The sequence below is a fragment of the Triplophysa dalaica genome, chromosome 3, assembly GCF_015846415.1.
Source record: "Triplophysa dalaica isolate WHDGS20190420 chromosome 3, ASM1584641v1, whole genome shotgun sequence".
In the NCBI taxonomy this organism is placed as follows: Eukaryota; Metazoa; Chordata; class Actinopteri; order Cypriniformes; family Nemacheilidae; genus Triplophysa; species Triplophysa dalaica.
This window is the reverse complement of record NC_079544.1, coordinates 15,931,780-15,955,410: the sequence shown is the minus strand read 5'-3', so window position 1 is coordinate 15,955,410 and position 23,631 is coordinate 15,931,780. Positions and strand designations below refer to the sequence as shown.

The 23,631-nt window shown below is 37.9% G+C and overlaps 1 protein-coding gene across 3 annotated transcripts in view; it reads right to left on the bottom strand.

Annotated features, from left to right (window-relative positions):
- Positions 1-23,631, bottom strand: part of dpp6b (dipeptidyl-peptidase 6b) — a 103,932-nt gene that overhangs the window by 37,364 nt on the left and 42,937 nt on the right. The window contains exon 1 of one of the 3 annotated variants that reach the window (XM_056744031.1): positions 3,115-3,230. The exons of the other annotated variants lie outside the window; for them this stretch is intronic. Coding sequence (XP_056600009.1) covers positions 3,115-3,165 — 51 coding nt within the window. The 5' untranslated portion in view covers positions 3,166-3,230. Of the gene's footprint in view, positions 1-3,114; positions 3,231-23,631 lie in introns of those variants that run through there. 3 annotated transcript variants of the gene reach the window in all.

Here is a 23,631-nt window from a genome sequence, read left to right as displayed (position 1 = left end):
TAACTACAGCTGTCGTCAGTGTTTTTGTTTGGCAATGGCAGCAGGTATGTGTTAAAACATCAAATTGGAGACTGTAATCTGTCGATTGTTGTACTAAACAACATGCAGCAAGATGCTATTTTAAACTCCTAATGTAGCCGAATTGTTTTGGCCGCCTCCAGTTTTCCCTTTGTTTTGCCGCCAGCTAATGCCGTGACGTGAGCGTGACATCGGCTCAAAAGGGGCCTAATTGCCAAAAAAGAATAAAGAAATGGAGATACGGTGTGTCAGAATGACAGAAGCAATATCTAACTATATAAACAAATGATACATAACTGTCTGGATTATTTTTTTGTATTCCGATTTTTGTTGTATGTTTTAAAAAAAAGTAATGCGAATAAGGTTATCAAAGGATACAAAAAATGGTAAAATCATACAAATTGTATTGGGACAGGCTTCATTTACTTTAAACCAATTAACTTCACAAGTTTCTTTTTAATTGGGTGTGAAACATTTCTTGCCAGTTTTACAAGATTCACCAAATAAGAAATGATTTTGTTTTGAATGGACAAGACAAGCTTTAGCAGGGGTAACAAACCAATGTGTTTCCACTGTTAAAACACAAAAGAAAATACAAAATGCATGCTGCAGACAAATCCTGAATTAATCATAGAGCAGATATGGTGTAGAATAATATGGATCAAAAACTTTAACTACATTTTAGACGAGAGCTGACTGAATCTATTTCTAAAACCAATGTTTGCATCCTGCGTCAACAGGACCTGAGTATAGCGAGGACATGTGCTGATGTGCCCTGGGGGTGATGGGGGATAGAAAAAATAAAAGCTCTAATCGAGAAACCAAGCAGTTGGTATATGAGCAATGCTGTTTGGTAAGAAAACCAACCGTTATTATACTAATGCTGGGTTCAAACCAAACAATCGTGTTCCACGCTCTTTATTACTTGCGTAATTGTTCGTTACTTTCGCGTGAGTGACGAGATATGACAGATATTTTCAACCTTCGCGGAATATCAGATTGACGCGCGTTCACAACTGAATGTAACCTGATGAATAGAGTTTTCACAGCAGACCAGGCAGGATCACTTTGCATTTCTAAATCCTATAAGAGTCAAACCGTAACATTCACTTTCTGACACATATTAAAGTCTATCACTTCTAGAAATATTTGTTATGAAAATCCATGATCAAAGTAATGACGAGAACACTACACACAACTGCAGTAATACAGCAGCAAGCAACCCAAACAAAGGTTAAACAAAAACCCACACCTGTTGTAAGTCATAAGCACTTTGATCTACAGTATTTCTAAGCACTTCTTCTGTTTGCAAAAAGTTAGTTATTAAACAGACGGCAATAATATGAGGTGTTCCTCAAAAGCAAAAAGCATACATATATAATAAAACATTAATGATGATTGAAGCTCCAGTGTTATAAATCTTTAATGATCCTATATAGGTAAGAACAAACACAATCTCATGAATTTTAACTCCCTTATAAGTATTGTTAGGGTAATAAATGCGATCCAAACTAAACACCTGTCAAAACTGAGCTGTTTAAAATGTATTGCTGTAATAGCTCAAAGAGACTAGTGTTTAGGGTTGAACTGCAACATGTGCTCTCCTTATAACTGTATAGCTAAACCAACAGCTCATAATTGTACTTCACGGATGATATTCTATATCATCTGGGTTGCGAACATCAAACGCAATTCTCAATTAATCCCGTCTATCAGACCCACTTTATCGTCGCCAGTACTCCAGATAAAACCCCTCCTTCCAGCAGAAACAAAGGCAGCTACGTACTCTAAGACAGCAATTCTTCCACTGCTTAAACCCTAATCATTGCCATCTGAGAGCACTACTTAAGGCTAAAGTGCAAAGAGTAGCTCGAGTGGGTGGATAAGAATTCACTTTTAGATTTGATTTGAATGAGCACTGCTCATGGATGTTTTAAAAGCATTGCAAAGGTGACTTCTGCAGTGTCTCCAAAGCATTTTAAAGTGAGACAATAGTTGTGATATTAGATTTGAAATGCTTGACGACAGGTCATGTGCTGGAGATCAATGTAACAAGGTCAGGTGAATGTTTGATTAATGGATGGGATGGAGGTAATCGGAGCACAACAGATGCAGTAGTTTGGCTTAATGGATTTGAATGATGAGTTGCCGTGCTTTGCTTTTGATGCCACAATAGACTGTTTATTGGGACAATAAAGAGACAGAAGTGAAATAAAGAGTCATGTTTACATCCGCCATCTGTTGTTGAGACAATATACTGTATAGTTTATATCCATATAATCTAACGGAACTATATTTTCATTTTGTATGAAACATTAAATGCTATCATGCTTGTAAGTCACTTTGTACATATATTAAATGTGTATGTAGTGCAGTCAACTGCCTTAAATTGAATTGAATTTTCTAAAAAGAAGAAACTAAAGGAACTTCATATCAATATTATATCAGCATGGAGTAGATATCCAAAGAAACCCTTTGCTGTAATATATGACTAACTGATGAAGATTTATTTATTTAAATATTTATTTATTGCTTAATAAGTTTGATAATCAACTAATAGATACCCTTTGGAAAATTAACCATGGTTTAACTATATTAGCACTGTAAGTATAGTATGCTTACAATGTTCTAACATCATAACATTTACTACTTTAGGTCTCACCACAACCATAGTATTTGGTAATCAATCTGTTAAAAAATAAACGTTTACACTAAAAAACATGGTTCATTTTTCTAGGGGTGGTCACATGTTACATAACATATGTATACATTCAATTCACATTTATTTATATAGCGCTTTGCAGGCTGCATACTGTGCATACTTTACAGATATTTATGAAATATTACTACAGTAATGTTTTGCACTTGTATGACAGCCACAAATAGTAATGCAAAATAAAATCAACTGCACATAATATAATGAATCAAAATAAATGCAAATTGCGTCGCATTCAGTACAATAATGAAAGAAAAAGGCTTATAAGAGCACACTAATAGCCTGACAGTTACAGCAAACTCAATGTTTTTTCTCAGGCATGCTAAGCTACTTTCAACAGAAACTATTAAGGAGAAGCTCGCCGATTTAAATGTGGCTACCTGTTCTTGTTGAGACGCTTTCCCCGGCGCGCCGGAGTCCGCTGAAGTCATGCTGAAGACGCGGATATAAACAGAGATGCAGCCACGGTGAAGACGAATGGAAAGAGCGACACACGGTGAAACCCATTCAATGAGGGCGAGAGAGAGAGAGAGAGATAGAGAGAGAGAGAGCGAGGAGACGTGCGAACGGAAGAGAGGTAGTGTGGAAAAGCTAGACGAGCTGTATTTAGAGTGGAGAGAGGAACCATTCTGTTATTCTGAACAGCAGCTGAGAGAATAGGAGATGCGCTAAGGGATTTTCCTATTATATGCCAAATTATTTATCAACCAGAAGTTTTCATATATTGCATAAGAAAGCTTGTAAAGTATTAAATTGTTTTTAATATTATATTTGTTACTTTTCTTTGATCAAAATAAAGATCACTGAGATAAGTTTTAAAATATGTAGATCTGCGTGTCGACTAATTTTTTTTTAAACTGCCCCAGCATCTAAATCTTTTAAACAAGACATGTTTTCCTTATTACTTTCTTTACATAATCTTTTGTTACATAACAAAGAAATAACATACCCCATCCTACCCAAACTAGTATGTATCTAACAGAAAACACTTTGTCCTCTGTGCACTGTATATGCAGAACTTATACAAAATAAAAAAATATTTGAAGTTAAAGTGTTAAGAATTAATGCCATATATATGTCTGCTGACACTCGTGAGGGACACTCAAAAACAAGCTCCTGATGATAAAACATTAATAGAAACAGATAAACAGCACTTAAATGTGTGCAAGCAACTGTTGGCACCATGTGAAATAAACAAAGTAATGAGAAATGTTATCTGTTTATGGCCTGTCCTCAGCACAAGAAGTGCTTTCTGAAAACTGCAGCTTTGATGTTGCCTATATGAGTTGGGGCACTTTGCCATCTATAAATTACTGTATGTATTCACATGGCGTGTTAATGCTGGTAATTGCAACTACTGTACAGTATATTTATTTTTTGTGTGTGGCATGTCGCAATTGCAGCTGTATTGCAACCATTTTTCTATTGTAAATCTAACAATTTCGATAGGGAACCTCCTTGGGTTTTTGTTTGACTTGACGGCAGAAATGCATAGTATATGCCTTCACATGTAGATAGGCCTATTATCCATACAGAATCACAACTTAAAGTGCATAATCAAATTTATTTAAAAAGTTTCAGAACTAATTATAAAGTCAATTCTGAATTCACTATGGTCACAGTCCAGATGATGTGTTGAAATATAAAACAAGACTTGGCTTTGATTGGTTGTCCAGCGAGGACGGACGCTGTCCAAAAACACATTTTTTGAGCTGATAAACCGCCTCAGATATGAAAAGTGAAAGATGGTATGTGCAAAGATCAATTAAGCACATAAGAACATAAAGCTAATGAGGAGAGCACCATGGTTGTAATCTCTTATTCAATTAATATACCATGGTACTGCCATAATATTTCTTGCAAAAGTGAGGAAAAAGCAAGAAGATAGTCTGGCAGAACATGACAATCTTTTCTTTAATTGTACGCGTTCAGTGAGGTCAGATTCACACTGTTCCAGAAGCTACACATCACACCTCATTCAAGGGTCTCTTTAACCAGCACCGACTCCCAATTTAGCACATGTTAGAGGGCTCATGCTGCACCTTCCAATTTCCCCTTGTTCAAAATACTGTGTATCTTAACACATTCATATGGAAATGTACCAGAACAGGCAGAGAGAAATGGACTTTAATGAGTGACAGAAAGCCCAGGGTTGCATACAGTAGGAGAGATTGATCTTACACTGCTCAGGAGGCTTTTTTCATTAGAGAAATGTTACTGACACTTCAGCATTGATCCAAAATTCATGAACCAATGATACTCTCATTAAAAAATCCTAATGAGAGAAAAGCATTAAAGACATTTGATTAAATCAGTTCTTTTTAGTGAAAGATGTCATAGCAGTACTTTTTATGGAAAGTCACTTGGCAAGTTAGTCTGATAATTTAACAGACTGTTCATTCAAAGATGATAAAACTGTCAACATTACCTCAATTACTAGTTTCAAAGAGTCAAGAGTTTAAACTAAATAGGTAAATCACTAAAAAAAATGATCAATAAAGAAAAATCTCTCTAATGCTATTTTGAATTATAAATATATATAATGTTAAATATGATATTATTAAGCGTTTGTTTTCTACATTTTTGCTATGTCGCACCATAAGACACATGTCCAGTATATTTTTCAACTACCCATACATAAATCTGGAGTACAGTATTGTGTATTGTGGTGAGGCGCCTAGATCCCAATCAGCGTCGCCATGGAAACGAACGCAATCAGCGCGCACACCTGCCGGTCGTCAGCACCTGTACCGCATTCCCAAACGGGATAAAAGCACGAGGCAGAGAGAGATGGGTGAGCTACTACTCCATCTGAAATGTACTCCCTGACTCTGCTTGGTTGTTCTGTCTCTTGTCGCTACCCAAAGATGCTAGTGCCTGATGACCGGCGCCAAGGAGGCAACCAGCTGCCACCAGCCCTCACCGTGCACTTTAAAGGACACCCCACGAGTCAACTTCCCACAAGAACATTTCCTCACTATACTGGTTACCACTGTTAATAAATCACCCTCCGGGTTATTTTGCACTGCAACTGTGTTCGTCTCGTGTCTGCTTTGCTACAGTATGGACTACATTCATGATGCTTTTTGTTATAGAACAGCTCCATTCTTTTCTATTGAACAGGAAAACAATCTTGGAGGTTTCGAACAACTTGAGTATAAGAAGATAATGAAATTTCTTTTTTTACAACAGTACGTCTTGACTCGGTAGCTTCAATGGAAACGCATGATTACTGTACCATCAACAGGAAGGCTGATATAACCAAATGACTCGCATCTTTACTTTTGTTTTTGCATCCAACAAAAACTCTACAAAACAAAATCACTCAGCATCATTAAGGACGATTACATCCTGCAGTCAATAAGGCAAACAAACAATACACGTGAATATTGATTTCTTTTAGAATTGCCCTGTGATAATTAAAATGGTCAGGTAACTATTTGGGGTCCTTAATTGCGTCGTAATTTGCTTGAATAAAAGTGTACGTCCTTTTCTTGCTGTTTATTTTACGCTGAATGTTGTCATGGCAACTAAAACCAATTGCCAAGCCTTTTTTGTTACTTGGCTAGCAGAGCAGCGAGGAAGTGAACAAAGCTTTTCACCTCCCACACTGTTTTGTCATGTAGTCATTTTACATGCATGGAACGAATGCTATTGTAATAAATTAATCTTACTGCTGGAAATAGAGCAACTCACTTGAACAATGTTTCAGAAGAGGTATAAATAAAATGTATACTGTATATTATTATCATTATAAAACGTTTTATATGTCAGTCAGACAAAATTAAAAATACCAAAATATCAAGCTGTTGTTTGCTGTATGAAATAGTATGGCATTAAAATTTAAAGAAGGATACAGCCATTGTGTGCTCATGAAACCCAGAATCTGATCAGAAGTGACTAGCTGGACATCCTATCATTCAGCATTAGTGGAAACAATTTGCTAATGGACAGCCTAAAGCAACATTGAACTGATAGCATAATAAAAACAAACATAATAAGACCAGAAATTCCACATGGTGGTAAACTGGGCACTATGTTTTACACCAATACATTTTTTGGCCTCATCTTGAACAATATCTTCCAAATGCATCAAGAACAGTCTTATTGTTCTGTTGTTGCTCTGGTTCAAGTCTATCATGTGTATATGTAATGCTTGTGAAAGATGCTGCATTAGTCACTGTGGATTGATTTACCAGCATATAAAACCGGAAACTGTCCATTATTTACATTTACAGTATGTATTTGGCACGTGCTTCTATCCGAAGCAACTTACAGTGCATAGAAGAAATACATTTTGTTTTCTATGGAAATCAAAGCTTTTGTGCCGCTAATTCAATGCTATACAGTATCACTTACAGTACCACGCTACAGGAACATCTATGTCTTGCTTGTTGAGTTATTAATTTAAAAATGCAGGAGAAACAGCATAACAGATTACTTCTTACTTGATGTGGCACCGTATATATTGTTTTTTTAATGTATGTGAAACATTACACATTATTTAATGGTCAACAATTAAAACACAAGTATTGCATTATGTGATACACTGCATGCAGTCTGCACTCTTGTTGGTTATTGGTCTTATGCATATAATAAATGTGAAACATAGCGTAGAGTACATACTGCAAAAATATTAAGAGATGTATTGTAGCATGATATTTAGAACATAGTCCTGAACCTCTGTTTTGAAATTTTCATCAGAATTTTTTATTTCTTCAATCTCACACCCTGGCGGGTATATTCAACAAACTGTAATAAAAGGCTGTATAAATGTGCATACTCCCACTGCTACATTTGACTGCTTTTTTTATAATGTATTATTCATTGTTGTCAGTAAAACATCTCAGATCCTCATCGAAGCTACTCGAACACCTTTGGCATCACACCAGGAACAATGTGCTATTTTCTAGAGTCCAATTACAAAAGAGAAACACAGACAATGCCGTCTACAGTAAAGCACTCATTCAGGAATATTCAATATATCTGTGCCAAAGCATGAGTTTTGTAATGTAGAAGAGTCCTAAACTTTGACCTCATCTCCACTTGAGAAGAGATGAAATTTGACTGAATTGCTGATGGTGCACACACTCTTATTGCTGCTTTTCTATGCTATTTATGGCAAGTGATTATGTTGGGAGAAAGTACAGGTTTATGGTGTAACTTCACTGAATTGTGCACTAAACTGCAGAACCATTTTGTAATTATAATATTGCTATGGTTTAAGCACAGTGCAGTAAATTTAAATAAACTCTAAACCTAAATAATTTCAATATAACATTTTGTTAACCTTCTGAAATTATAGCTGTGATATGAATACTCTTGACAGAGAAAAACCTTTAAAGATCTTTAAGCACCATTTACCTGTATGTAATATGGTGACAAAATATTGCTGTAAAGTCAACAGAATAATCAGAATGTGACTTTAATATCACCGTATAATCATATACATATTTATCAAACAAAATATAACTCACTATTTTCACAATATCTAGCAGATGTAAAAAAAATTGTATGTTCACTCAAAAAAATTATAACTAAATTGCCATTTAATTTCCATTCCCTTACAGAAAAGAAACACGTGTTCAACATGTGACAGTCATGTGCAAAAACAGACGTGAAATATGTGTTTTCGGAAAAAAATTGTGTGAATCGCATGTCACCACATTTTCGATGACATGTGAAAAACATATCACAACATGTTGAACATATGATCCCACGGGTTTTAACATGTGATCCCATGGGAATTCACTTTGGATTCACACAATAATGTTCCAAAAACACACATTTCACTTCTGATCACATGTGTTATTTGCACACATGGATTTCAATTGTTTTTTCTTTAAGAGTTCGCATATCTTCATTCTCATAGTATTTCATATATTTGATTAATATCTAGCAGAATTTTTTATTGCAATTTTCATTTCCATTCACATTTCCTAAATATTTATCATATTTATCTCATATAATTGATTAATATTTATCGGATGTAAATAGAAAAAATATATTTACTAATAATTTACCTTTAAAAAAGGAAAGGGACATCGATTGACAAGTTATTTACATTAGCATCTATTCTTCTGCTGTCTAAGAAAGAGTTACACAGCGACAAAGACTCTGTTAGCATACTCAATCTCCAAACAGGCAAATCTCATTCTGGAAAGTCCTCAGATAGGCACCCCGACCAAATTGCTTCACTCAAAGTAATCATAATGTAAATCAGGTGCTTTATTGCTTAGCTGGAATAGATCATTACCACAGCGGGCATTCTCTCAAGTCCAACTGTCCTTCTGAATTATCGTAAAAGTATGAAAGTATTTATTTAGTAAACTCAATTAAACTATCAAAATTGAGAAACTCTTAATGGTTTTGCACAAAGAGCCTGTGATGAGATCGCTAATTAGCGGCACATGCAAATGGAAAGAGCAAAGCCTTTAGTCCCATGGTTGATATTCAGCCAGCGTGATTTACAATACATTTACAGACTTGTTGTGGAAACAGGTAGCCAACATGAGTGAAGTTGAGGTCCAAAAAATAAATTTGTATACTGCCCCCCAGTGTTAGAAGCTAGAACTACTATGAAAAGCACAACCACCACTGAGTCATGTATTCGGCACCACACAACATGAGAAAACATCATGAATAAATGTTTCAGAAGCAGAAGAATATAAAATTGAACCTAAAGCGCAAAGCACAAGTGCACTAAGGGGGTGTCCGAATCTAAACGGGTTGTCCCGATTCTCTTAATGAGCAATGGGTGTTTTTTGGGCAATAATCCAATCAGAGTGTCATCTCTCATTCCCTTTAAGAGCAGGTTGCGCTCGCGCCACGGTGGATTCACTGTTTTCTTGGCAAATTTTTGCAAGAGCAAAAACTGGTCTCATCTTCAGAGAGGAAACGCATGACATGCAGATCATCTACATGACAAGCCGGATTTTTATCTTTATGTACACAATAATACAGCAAAAAGCTAAATCGAAATAAATCAAAATATATTTTCTAAAAGCTGTGATTAAATTATTGAGTCTCAATGGCATGAATGGCCCTACATTCAGAAGCCACAACTAAAGCACTGATGCTTGCACCCAGCAGGCTGTTTCATCCATAAATCTCTGGTTTCTCTCCAGCTGGCTGGCACCACTGATGACCTTCCCAGAATTCCCTCTAAGAGGACTGATGTGAAAGTCCATCCAAATAGTGGACCACCTGCTGTTCCAATAGACTGCAAATTAGCTGATCATAATGGCCCCACAATACAGTATTTAACCCTGGATAACCAGACAGGTTAAGCGAAGGCTATTTAATGGCTCATGAATTCTGGTAAAATATTATACTGAACAAGCACTTACAGATTCGGGATCACACACAACTATGAATGTCAGATGATGACAATATTAAAGGTATTCAAATGTGACCAAATGTGTTGTCCCGGCTTTATCTGATAAAATGAAGGGAACAATGTAGCCCTAGATTTCTGCACAGCTCTTGTCTGTTCCCAAGGTTTATGCTAACATAACATTTGAAAGGAAAATCTAAATCTTTAAGGTATCATTCAGATAGAAATATTGCCATATAACTCATTCAGTCATGGTGTGCTTTATTTAATATTTTGGTGTCATTTTTCAAACGGTCACAAACCACACCAATGATATTAGTCATTTATTATGAACCTGGCACAGAGGATCTAAAAATGCTATTTTGTAATATGACTTTTTTTATATGACAGCATTGAGATGAGATTATCCGACAAAGGGAAAGATGATAGATTATCAAAAAAAAAATGATTTTGGTCTGTTCCTTACAGGAAGCTGTTGTATTTCTAACGCACACAAATCACATTTCCCATCGTTTCATTGTGCATTGTCTTTTTCCCTTAAATGTAAATTTGTAACAGAAAGAAAATTCTTCAGAAAGAAAATCAGTTTAAAACAACATGAAAGTTAGTAGATGGACAGAATGTTTCGGTCTTGCTTTATATGAAAAATACCTCAAATCTTGTGACTTGTTGAGAAGCCGTAGACTTACAATGAAGTAATGACCTATATCTTAAACTATATCTTGAAACCAGAATATTATACTGCTTGAAAGGAGTGTTTACACTTAGGCCAGAGGATGCAACCACATAGCAACCACTCAAAACATCTTACCTTCTAAAGCCTTAGCAACCAAATAAGGCATCCTCACAACCACATAGCGGCGTACTACAAAACACAAAACAATCATCTGCATAGCATCATTTGCCACGTCCCCAGGATCAATCACAACTTACAGTTGTCTAAACAATATTTATCTACAAATTAACATGTACTTTTATTTATATAAAGTGCATCAATTGTATGTACACATCTAAAAAGTGGATAAAATTGAATAAAACGTAATGGCTGATCCAGAAGCCTGGCCAGTTTAAATATTAAACTATTATTAAATAGATTTTGATTATCCAAAGCGACTTACATTGCATTATCCTATACATATGTTTTGAAGTATGGGCTATCCTGTCGGATCAAACCCACCGCCATGGCGTCGCCATGCTCTTACCACTCACAAAAAGTTAATGTGGCTTTAAAACATATGGATAATGCGCACAAGTGATATGAACCAACTTTATGATATGTATTAGTGCTTTTATGTATTTTCTGAAGCTTGAGAGCCCCTGCTGACTAGAATCCTTTGTTTTTTCAAAGGAGAGAAGCTTGATACTCTTACATCTCCTATTACACAGTAGAAAGCAACTCGCACTGGTTTGAAAAGACGAAATAATGATGAAGACTAAATGATAGAAATAACTTTTTGGGGTTCTTCTGTTTGAGCATTTATTAACAACAAGATGATGGAAACTGTGAATTTTCATACCATGAATTGCTATAACATTGCTGTGTTGTGGAAAAGGTGTTTTTTATACAGTGCTCTTAAAGGGATAGTTCAGCCAAAAACTCCAATTTGCCGATTATTTACACCAACAGAGATGTAGGTGACATTTTTTCTCAAGTAGAACCATAAAGAAGATTATTTGGTTGTGTAATGGAGTAGGCGGGGCGAGACCCTTGTTCGAGACCGGTGAGTAATTGTGAATGAGCGCCAGCTGTGCGCACATCGGGCTCGAATCACGTAGGAGATTGGGAGAATAAGAGAACGAGCGACCGGACCTTTGTATTATATTTATATTTGTATTTATGTTATTTCTCCGGCGGTCGTCCGTGAGGGGCCGCCGGCTTTTATTATTTATATTAAAACTTTGTTAAATGTCGGCCAGTTCTCGTCTCCTTCCTTCCTTTTATTGAATCTTGTTACAGGTTAATCCTCAGCCCTCTCTGCTTCATATATCAGAAGTCTATGGGGTCCACCGTTCTAAGAGTTCCTAAAGCACATAACAAAAAAGCAGCTCCTGGTGACATGTTGACGTTTCGTGAAGTGACTCGCTCAATATTTTCATACATTTGAACGTCATTTTTAATAATATTAACCATACTGTACAGTCTCAACACTCCCTTTCTGCAGGTGGCGCTATACGTACCAGATGCTGGAATGCCATCCGCCACAAAATTCTACAAGAAGAAGATTGCGATTGTGTGCAGAGACTGCACATTATGGCTAATATTATTAAAAATGATGTTCAGTTTTATGAAAATATCAAACAATTCGCTTCACGAAACGTCAACATGTCGCCAGGAGCAGTTTTTTGTAATTATGTGCTTTAGGAACTCTTAGATGGGGGACCCCATAGACTCCCATTATATGAAGCAGAGAGAGCTGCGGATTTAGCAAACAATCTACTCAAGAAAAAATGTCACCTACATCTCGAATGGCCTGAGGATGAGTAAATAAACGGCAAATTGGATTTTTTGGCTGAACTATCGCTTTAACAGTTTGTTTTCCAATGAGATGGAAACAGAACACACGGGGTAGATTCACAGCGAATCTGCAACTGAACAAATATTTTGTCTCTTTAGTCTTTGGTTGATTCAGCACACGTTACAAGTTCATTAACTCTAGCCCTGTTATGGTGCAATTCCACAGACTTACGCCTGAACTTTATTTCCTCTAATCAATTTCTATCCTAATGGCATTAAAACTGAAAGAAACCCTTAGAAGTAAAAATGTATAAATAGGCAGACCACAATCATGGTTTATTTGCCACAAAGCACACACAATAACAATTAAAGACTAATTATCTACAATTGGATTGGTAAAGTGAATGAGGTCTGTGCAGCGTGTCAAAATCTCATCAGCACCAAAAATCCATGCATAAAGTGAAACTCAATGAAAAGGGCAGATAGTATAGAACAATTATCCTCAATTGGCGGACCGCAGGCCGAATCAGGACCTTTGCTTTGCTCCATCCGGAACGCGAAACATAGCCTAATAAACCATTTAAAACATTTGACTATTACGGTTGTTCAAATTTAGCTTTGTGTCTACAGACTGGAGAATCACACGCGCTCTCAGGAACATTTATGTAGTTGATCTTTTGCGCCAAACGTGCTTCGTTTTATCCCTTTCCACTGCGTCACCCGCCGCATGAAGTGCAGCAGACACGTTCTTATTTTAACAACGGTAGTGCAGACATGCAGAGCAGGTAAATAGACACACAGCAGTAAACAAAATGCAGGATTATTAAAGGAGGAAGTCTTTGCTGTTTTTGAAGCTTTGATTATGTTTTTTGGGTGTTTAAGAATGGATGTTCATGTTTCTGATTAGAGATCACCCTTTTTCCTACTATGGTGAAGGAAATGACACCGGACCGAATGGCGTCAGACCAGTTAGGCTATATTAATTAACACCAATAACAGAAGCGTTCATTTTTTCCTTTTTTATATTGGACCGAGTTGGATAATTAAACAAGCAGATTGACCAGGAGACATTTGCAAGCAGGACTTCAAAGGATGTTTATAGAAGTTTGATAGCTTTCCTGTAGCTCAGTGGTAAGAGCATTGTGTTTACAACGCAAAGTTGTGGGTTCGATCCCAGAGGATTGCAGATACCTAAGTATAAATGTATAGGATAATGCAATGCAAGTTGCTTTGGATAAAAGCGTCTGACAAATGCATAAAAAATATAGAAGTGTTTAAGAGGTAAGCGCGCACACACACAATATCAGTGTATTACACAGAACAGCTTTTACAGCCGATGTTAAAATCATGGAAGCTGTTATTTGACCGTTGGTTATCTTAGAATATGTGTAGCTGAATTCTTATAAGCAGCTGTAGGACTGTGATGAAAGTGAAAGTGGTTTAGCGCGTAGCTCAGTCAAATGTTTACAATCTCTGATAACGTCTTGGTTACGTCTGTAACCTCAGTTCCCTGATGGAGGGAACGAGACGCTGTGTCGAGAACGACAGATGGGGTTCACCCTTGAGAACCAATCAACTCTGACTACTATAGAAAAGGCCAATGAAATTTGGCGAATGAAATTTGCATGCCGGTCTCCGCCCCCAGATGTCTGGTATAAATGGAAGCCGGCGTGCAGCAAAATATGATACGTGTTTGTGGCATAAGGGACACAACTACTCGTTCCCTCCATCAGGGAACTGAGGTTAAAGACGTAACCAAGATGTTCCCTTTCTGTCGGTCTCTCGACGTTCTCGACACAACGTCGAGAGAACGACAGATGGGGTTACCTATGGAAAACGCCACAACGCTGTATCGCGTCACAATCTCTAGCGAAGCGACGGTAACAAGCCTGGACGTGTCAGCTCGAAGCTTTCGCAAAACTGTAACCTTCCTAGCCTGGGTGATGGTCTCCGCCATAGGCGTAGCCAACTCAGGATTTTCTCGTCCCGTCTAGAGACCAGACATGGTGTTCCAGAGGTCTGATCTGGGATGCCAGAACGTGCCCTTCCCCTGAGAGAGCAGGTCCTCTCTCAGGGGAATGGGTCAGGGGGAGTTGTTCTCCAGAGCCTCAGCTCCAAAAGCCAAGTGCGGTTGGGCCAGTGTGGCGCAACCAATAACACCTGGTACTCCTCTTCCCTTAGGTAACCTGAGGTCAGGTTGCCAGGCACAGTCCAGTGGAGTGTGCGATCGGCTGCAAGTACACCCGGGGAGAACGGAAAAACTCTGCGAGTAAGTGAGCGCCAGGCCCTGAAACGGGTCCTGCTTTGGTGACGAGGCCTCGCCCATTTTTTTGCGTATTCCTTTGGGCGTAGGTTCATTAAAAGCTCTCGGCTTGCCACTGTACTCCGTATCCAGGTACCAAGAATCCAGCCGCGAGCACCGCGGGTAAGGCATTCCGGTGCACTGCAACCCGAGGCTAGTGGCAGATCGGGAGAGCATGCCTGTCATCTTCGCGTCAGATTTGTCCTGAGCTTCACCGGCAGTCGCCGGGAGGTCCAGGGAATCCTCAGTGTCTGACACCAGGAAGTCACCCTCCGATGCCATGACTGACACCTCGTCCTCTGTATGCTGTTGCATAGATCCGCTATGGGACGGTCGACTGCCACCCATCAGAGACAAGGTAGGCGAGAATGATGGGGCATGGAAGGTCCTTGGGAGTCCCCACATCATCACCACCGCTCGCCGCTAAAAACATTATTTTGCAGGGTTTTCCAAAGTAGGGACACATTCTGTAATTAACAACATTGGGAAACTATTAAAGGACAGAAGTAGTTCTGGTATGAATGGCAAGGAAAGGCTAATTAAGTAAGTAACTTTGTTTTATGTTCATAATGAGAGCATTTTAATTGTTACATTGGATTTGCTGTTTGTATGTTGTCAGTAGTTTTTTTATTAACAAATATGAATTATCAGGCTTTCATTAACTATTTCCCCGCCATTGACAAGTTATCTCGTCATTTAAAAAAAAAGTTCCCGCCAAATATGAGTTACTACGGCAATTACATGTTTGTACTGTTATACAGGAGGTGAAGCTGTTACACACCTTTGGAAGAAGTACAGAATCTCTGAACCTAGAACGTATATATTTTATCGGTTTTTAATGATTGTTCTGAGTGTAATCTGGGCAGAATCTTTGACAAAAAACTTTAATTATCTCTGCTATTTGATCAAAGTGATGCATTTTTTAAGAAACCTACCCATATCTGAGGGGTGATAAAAACAGAACAAATCAAAATTTAGGGAAAGTGTTAAGAGGACATTCCCCTAAACAGAGCCTACAATACATACTTCTCCACTTTCCTGAAGTCTTGTTGGATAACACCAGTATAAAAATGGGCAATTGTCACAAGACATGCAACCGTATGCAAATACTGACGAACCCACTGGCAGTATAAATACGGTCCATAGGGACAATACCTCAGAATCTACGAGAGAACGCCTGCACGGCTGATGAATTGGGTGAGACAGACCAATGAACTGCCAGTTCGTGCTCATGTAATATTTGCATATCCAAGGCAGATACCACAACAGTAAAAGCCAGCACGGAATCCCTGGCGGACATTAAAGTGAACATAATAGTACACCAAAGCACAGTGTCAACTGCAATGCAGTAATAGCTGTGCAGCATAAGCGATCAGCAGCTAGGAGAAAAAGAGTGATCAGCACTCACTGAGAGGCCTTAAGACGCCAAAGAGGACATGTTCAATCTGTAAAACCTGCCGAAAGTGTTCTGCGAAGACCAGCCACTCGCACAGCATATGTCCTTAATATATGTGCCCTTAGACAAGGCCCACAAAGAGGCGATAGCCCTAGTCGAATGGGCTTTGATACTTTAGGGCAGTCCTGTACCTGACTCTCATACGCCAAGGTAATAGCGTCCACCACCAAGTGAGAGAGCCGGGCAGACCGCTCTCTGAGCGTTAGCATCATGCGAGGTCGAGGGCTTGGAAGACAAAGCTGGCAAGGACATGACCTGTGCTCTAAACGGGGTTTAAGTAGGGATCACTAACAAGGGAAGTTAACAATGGGCAGGTGAGGGGAATGAAACACTAATGGAAAGCTAACGGGAAGATTACAAAGGGGCAGGTGAGGGGAATGAAACACTAGTCCGGCCCAGTCAGCTACTAATTGGGTCCAGCCGGCATCCTGTCCGGGTCCAGCCACAGCGCTGGTCCAGCCTGCATTCCCCCAAGGGCCTGCCTAGACAGCATTCCCCCAAGCGCCGGCCCAGACATCATTCTTTGAAGTGCCAATCTACTTTCAGGGGAAAATAAATACAGTCTGCTTTGAAATTATAAATATAGAAGATTTCTTTCTTTTAAACCAGTCCAGACCTTGGAGAACACAATTATGTAGATCTAAAACCTGTCAAATGTTTCTTGAAATGATAACAATAAATAATTATCAGAAACGAATTTTTAACCATTCAATTATATTCCTTCAATAACATCCTCGATGCAAAGCAATATGACAGACACACAAAACCATCCATACTAAAAATCAGACTAAATCAATCAGGCATCTTATGGTCTTGTGAAGTGGCCTTGTTTATTGGTTTATACTGTTGTATAAGGTATAGTTATGACGTCTGCGTGACTTTTACATTAAAAAACAGTGTACTTTCTTAACTGGTTTTGAGGCAAGCTCTGCAAATGCTCAGTTTTAATGACCGTTTTAAAGTAAACGCCCACTGCTTTGATTGGATAGCAGTTTGCCTAGTTGGAGGCTTCTGTGAATTTGGTTAGAGACGAAATGTTTGGTTACACATTAGCACCATTCACAGTTTTCGCAGGGGGTTAGTATTATCTGGAGACCTCCTGTGATTTATAAATTACCACACCACATCAGTATTTCATGTGACGCATTCCCAAGGAATGATTTTAATCAAATGTATTATTTACACCCCGAGATGGTTATGCGGCCATGACACAAAGCGGAGTGTGCATTGACAATCTAATAATTTAACGGACTGGAGTCAATTATTCCGCTTATACTATGGTTACCACAACACAGAACATTGTTCATATGTTTCATTTCAACAGTATATAGTATATCCAAATGCCCTTTTTCTCTTATGAACCATTTTAATGCATAAAATCTCTATGATGTAAACACAAAGATGCAACAAAATGAAATTGCACAGTAAAATCTTGAACGATAAAACAACTTGGAAATATTAAAAACTATTGCAAATTCTTTGACTGTTTGAGCTGTTCCACCTTGTTGACTGCCTAGGTTTAATAAGTCAGTGGGTTCCAAGAACCTGCTGACTGAAACATCTGCTCTAGACAGCCAGAACTGACACTTTCTCCAGAGAGATTCTCGAGGCGGGTGGTAATCTACCACATTCACTCTTTTACAGTGAAAGAACATTCAGGAACTGTTGTCTCTCTCTGAGTCAGTAAGGTCACTTTTTGCAACAAAAAGTATCATGTCTTGGAGAGTACGCAGAATAATACTTTTTCTTAAAATAACACACAATATGATTTTTAAAAGCAATTTGTATGAATGAAAACGTTTTATCTTAGCCCAAAAGTATCAGATTGCTTTTGGATTTAATACGCTTCAGATGAGTACACAGTACCCATGGGTAGAAAAGGGTTTATTATTCAATAAGAAAATAAGTCGACTCTGACACTCACCGACTCTGACATATCTTCAGATGATTAAATATTCATTCTTAAACACTTTTAAAACACTTACACTTTCACTGGCTTGTTCTATACTGACGCTCTGTGTATATAATACATGCAGGGTGGATCCTGGAAAAAAACTCCCAGCTGAATCTACAAGTCTTTTAGTATTATCTATCACCCCTGCTAGTTGTGATACAAAGTTTTTTATGCTTATGTGATGCTAATTCTAAAAAAATATAGAGGAAGAGAAGAAAAATAATGGTGGTTTGTGAAACAGGCTCCATGTAAATAAAGGTGAAGTTAATTCTGTTTTTAATTGGCCTGTTTTACATAAGATATATCCTGCTCAAATGTTTCTCCTGAGGCATAGTATTAACTGTTTGTCACTTTACTGCATTTATCAAAACAGCAACGACTGTTCCATTATTTATTTCGAAAGTATTATGACATGCCCATTCATGTAGATACGCTCCATTGGTTGGTAAATCTTTGCCATCTCACTTAAGAACCAGCGTTATGTCTTGTATCTTTATACATAATTAATTTAAGGTATAACCTAACTGCCCCTTAAAAGCCAGACTGGCACCAGCTCGGGTCAGAACTGTCACTGCCTACATGCGTTTACGATTATTGCTAACATAATTTCCAAGGTGAAATGACTGACAATGCATGTGAAGTTTTCTGTTGTAGTTTGTGCATTAAGAGAAGGCAGTGGCCTCTTGACAGACTGCAGTAAATGTGTTGCTGTAGTCCATTACTATAAGTAACTAAAAGCTAAATGGATCCTCTGGTACAGTAAAATTGGTGATTCGCTAATACTTACACTATGGTACACCATTTTTATTTTGTTGATGAGTGTTATGGGGCAACACATCACTATGACAAAGTAACAATTTAATTTTGACTACTGAGTCCATGAGCTTGACTTTTAGGCATGGTGTTATTTTTGGAAAGGTTCATAAATGCACTTATATTGTGATATCAAAACATCACAATATATTCATATAACAAAATGTTGATAACAAGGGGCACAGCACAAGCTAAGATACATCTACAGCAATGAGTAAAGCAACTGTGCAAAATGTCGATTTCTAGTGGTTATCACAGGAAACCACAATAGTGCATTACTGGTAAAAATGATTTGGTTTAGCAGCCAGAGTTTATAAAACAAAAGGGGATAAAAAGCAGTGTAGAAAAGGTTCTTTATACAGTAAAATTAAAGCAATCTTTTTTTGTATTCTTGTTAGAGGTGCTATTAGTTCAAACATGTATATAAACATATATATACAGCGGGGAAAGTAAGTATTTGACACATCAGCATATTTATCAGTAAGAGGATTTCTAAGTGGGCTATTGACTCAAAATGTCCACCAGATGTAGCTATCAAACCAAATATTGACTTCATACAAAGAAATCAGAACATTTAAGTATACAAGTTCAGTCATAATAAATAAAGTGAAATGACACAGGGAATAACTATTGAACATATGAAGGTAACAAAGTGCAAAATGGCATAGAAAGCCAGGAGATCACCTGAAATCTGTCAGTATTGAGAGAGAAACCCTGCCTCCTATCAGTACTAATTGATATCAGCTGCTTTAGTCCTAATTGATGGCCTATAAAGGCTTCTCATTAACTAGAAGGCACACAGGAAAGACTTCCTGATGGGTAAAAGCAAAGAACTCTGTGTAGATCTTCGTAATCTTATCGTTGAAAAGCATTTTAATGGGAATGGTTATAGGCGCATTTCCAGAATGCTGAAGGTTCCTGTGAGCACTGTGGGGGCCAAAATCTTTAAATGGAAAGAGCATCAGTTCACCATAAACCGGCCACGATCAGGTGCTCCAAGTAAGATCCCTGTCCGAGTCCAAAGAATAATCAGGAGAGTTCTCCACCTCGGGCAAAACTTCAGGAAGACCTTGCATCAGCAGGTACTGTTGTTTCAAAGAAATCTATAAGCAATGCACTGAACCGCCATGGCATCAATGCACGCTCACCACGCAAGACTCCATTGCTGAACAAAAAGGTTGTTGAGGCTCGCTTAAAGTTTGCGAAAGAGCATTTGGAGAAGCCTGTGGATTATTGGGAGACTATAGTATGGTCAGATGAAAGCAAAATTGAACTTTTTGGCAGTCATTCTACATACCATGTTTGGAGAAGAAATGGCACTGCCCACCACCCCAAGAACACCATACCAACAGTTAAGTTTGGGGGTGGAAGCATCATGGTTTGGGGCTGCTTTTCAGCAAGGGGTACTGACAGACTTCATATTTTTGAAGGCAGGATGAATGGAGAAACGTACAGGGACATTCTGGATAAAAATCCAGAATCTGCTGCCATCTACCAGAAAGCTGAAAATGAAAAGAGGGTGGACATTTCAGCAAGACAATGATCCCAAACACAAGGCCAAGGCCACAATGAAGTGGTTTCAAAGAAAGAAAATCAAGCTGCTTGAATGGCCCAGTCAATCACCTGACCTAAATCCCACAGAAAATCTATGGAGAGAACTGAAGATCAACGTTCATTAATGAGGCCGAAGGAACCTTCAAGATTTAAAGACCATTTGTGTGGAAGAATGGGCCAGAATCACTCCTGAGCAATGCAGACGACTGGTCTCTCCATACAAGGGGCGTCTAGAAGCTGTAATCACCAACAGAGGCTTTTCTACATAGTATTAAATAAAGTGTGTTCAATACTTATTCCCTGTGTCATTTCACTTTATTTATTATGACTGAACTTGTATACTTAAATATTCTGATTTCTTTGTATGAAGTCAATATTTGGCTTGATGGCTACATCTGGTGGAAATTTGGTGTCAATAGCCCACTTAGAAATCCCCTTACTGATAAAAATGCTGATGTGTCAAATACTTATTTTCCCCGCTCTATATATATGAAAATAAGCTTCGTTAGCTGTTTTAGAGTTTAGAGCAGTTAAGAGTCTCTTTTCGAGTCTCGTTTTGTAATCCTCACTTAAGAAACTTTCCGGAGTGCAACATAAAGCCGACATCTATGGTCACTTCTGAGAGGACATCATTTACATTCTGGAATCTCTTTGCCTTTTATTTCAAATACAGCATATAATTGTTTACAGGGTTTGCATTCGTTTTGATCTATGAATGTCTAGCTTTTTTAAAGTCATTCACTGCTCATTTAAAAATATATATATATAGGGATAGCACTCACAAAAAGCAATTTCAATCTGATATATTATTTTCAGAGCATAACTTTTCACTATATAAATTTCCATGACTTTGCCATGATTTTGAAATATATAAATCATATTTTATCAGAATATTGTTAAGGTTACACTTTATACTAAGGTGCAATTATTAAATGCATGAACTAACAATTAACAAAAATTATACATTCATTAATATCAATTAATGTAAATATCAGCATTTACAAATACATTATTAAAATCAAACATTGTCACTGTTAATATTAGTTAATTCACCATGAACTAAACTAACATTAACAATGATTAATCAATGCAGAAAAACGCTTATGTTAGCTAATGCATTTACTAATGTGTTACAGTTGTTTATAATTCCAACTTTTCCATGACCATGGGGAAATACTGCAAAAATATATCTAAGAAAAAGCTAAATATATGTATTTTTACATGTATGTTTTTAGATAACATAACTTGAATAGATAATATTACTTTGATATTTATCCTTTTGTTCTTGTTTTAGGCATAAATAAAAAATGATCAAATATACAATGCCAATGGTTTAAAAAATCATACTTGCTTGAAGTCCCCAGAATATCTACAATATAATGTTAAACATATAGTACAGTTAAGCAAACAAAACGTGACCAGCCTACAATTAACAGACCAACATTGAACAATCGATTTGAGGAATGAAATGAAACAGCAGAGGCCCCAATTGTGTCAAACATGTGCAGTGAGCCAATAAAATCAATACAGACCCATATTACATCCCCTGAGACCTGCCTTGCAAAAACACCTTACATACAGAACCGATGATATATGTTTTCGATCGCGTTCATAGATCTTTCCTCAGTAGCAATCCATGCACAGCGCATGCTAAGATATTACTTACATTCCACAACCTCTGGATTCTGGACAGCTTGCGTGTCTTCATGCTGTGAAGACGATGCAGGTTGACAGGAGGATGCGTGTGGGAGAAATGCTGCCCTTGTCATGGGCTGAAAATCTTTTAATGACGACACACCCCAGTTTTAAGTGCACATGATCTGGATCCTAACCACACGCTGAGACTCAGCACTAACCCTGCCAAACACTCACATTAGAGGCCTCCCCGATGTCTACTGTAAGTGTGTGTGTCTCTGTCAAAGGTCCGTTTCTTACTTAACTGTTGACTGATCGACCTGTATATGAGTGTTCTGTACGATGCTTTATGTAAGAAAGCAATAGTTCAACCAAAATTCTGTTTTCGTTTACTTACCTTCATGTTGTTTCAATCCTGTGTGATATTCTTTCTTCCAAGAAACAACAAGTGAGACGTAAGTTTCTACAGCACCAGCATCTGTTATCCATACAAGCAAAGCATATAGGATTTATAGATCCAAGATACAAAGAGACACAGTAAAAGTGGTCCACATGAATTGCGCCGTAAGTCCCGAGCCTTCTGAAGCGGTTAATAACTTTGTGTGAGCAACAGACCGAAATTTAAGTTGTTTAGTCGGCGTGACGTCATTAAACCACTGATTCTAACTTGCATCACTAAACACGGTTCAAGTGCAACCACGAATGAGATTTGAGAGCTGAGACGGACTAGCTTCGGTAGACTATCGAATATCGTGTGTCTTCTAACAGTCAAAAGGACTGCTTATGTGGGATTTTCTGTACTTATCGCCACACTTTTATTGTACGGAAAAACAAGCTTGGACATTATTCTTTACTTGGGTAATCTTATATTGGGTTGTGAGGAGGAAAAAAAACCTCTTATTATTTGGGGGTACGTAAATGATTTCTAAGATTTATCTTGTTGACCATCCCTTTAAATTTTAAGGATGTACGTACAGGCGTTTCTGTAAGTTCATACGGCATATGTGCACTGCTGTAAAACTAACTGACCTTTCTCAAGTACCTCTGAGATTATTATCCCTGCTAAGTGGAAAAGGGACACATGAGAACGGTATCAGCCTTCATCAGGTCAACGATGTCCTGGCTCTGACAGCCACAGATCAACCCACACAAACACACGAACACTGACGGAATGCTGTATCAGAGCGTTTCTCCAGCATCAGCATCAAAGCACTTCCCCGCCCATTAGCCCCCATTTACACTTCAGCATATCAGCATTACAGAACTACAAGTCTAAACACTCAAACAAACTCCTGCTAACCTCTTCACTTCAGCTGGTAAGTTCTGCTTATGCAAAAGCATCGGATTCACTCAGCTGCGGTGCATATGACAATAACCGATGCCTACTCCAGG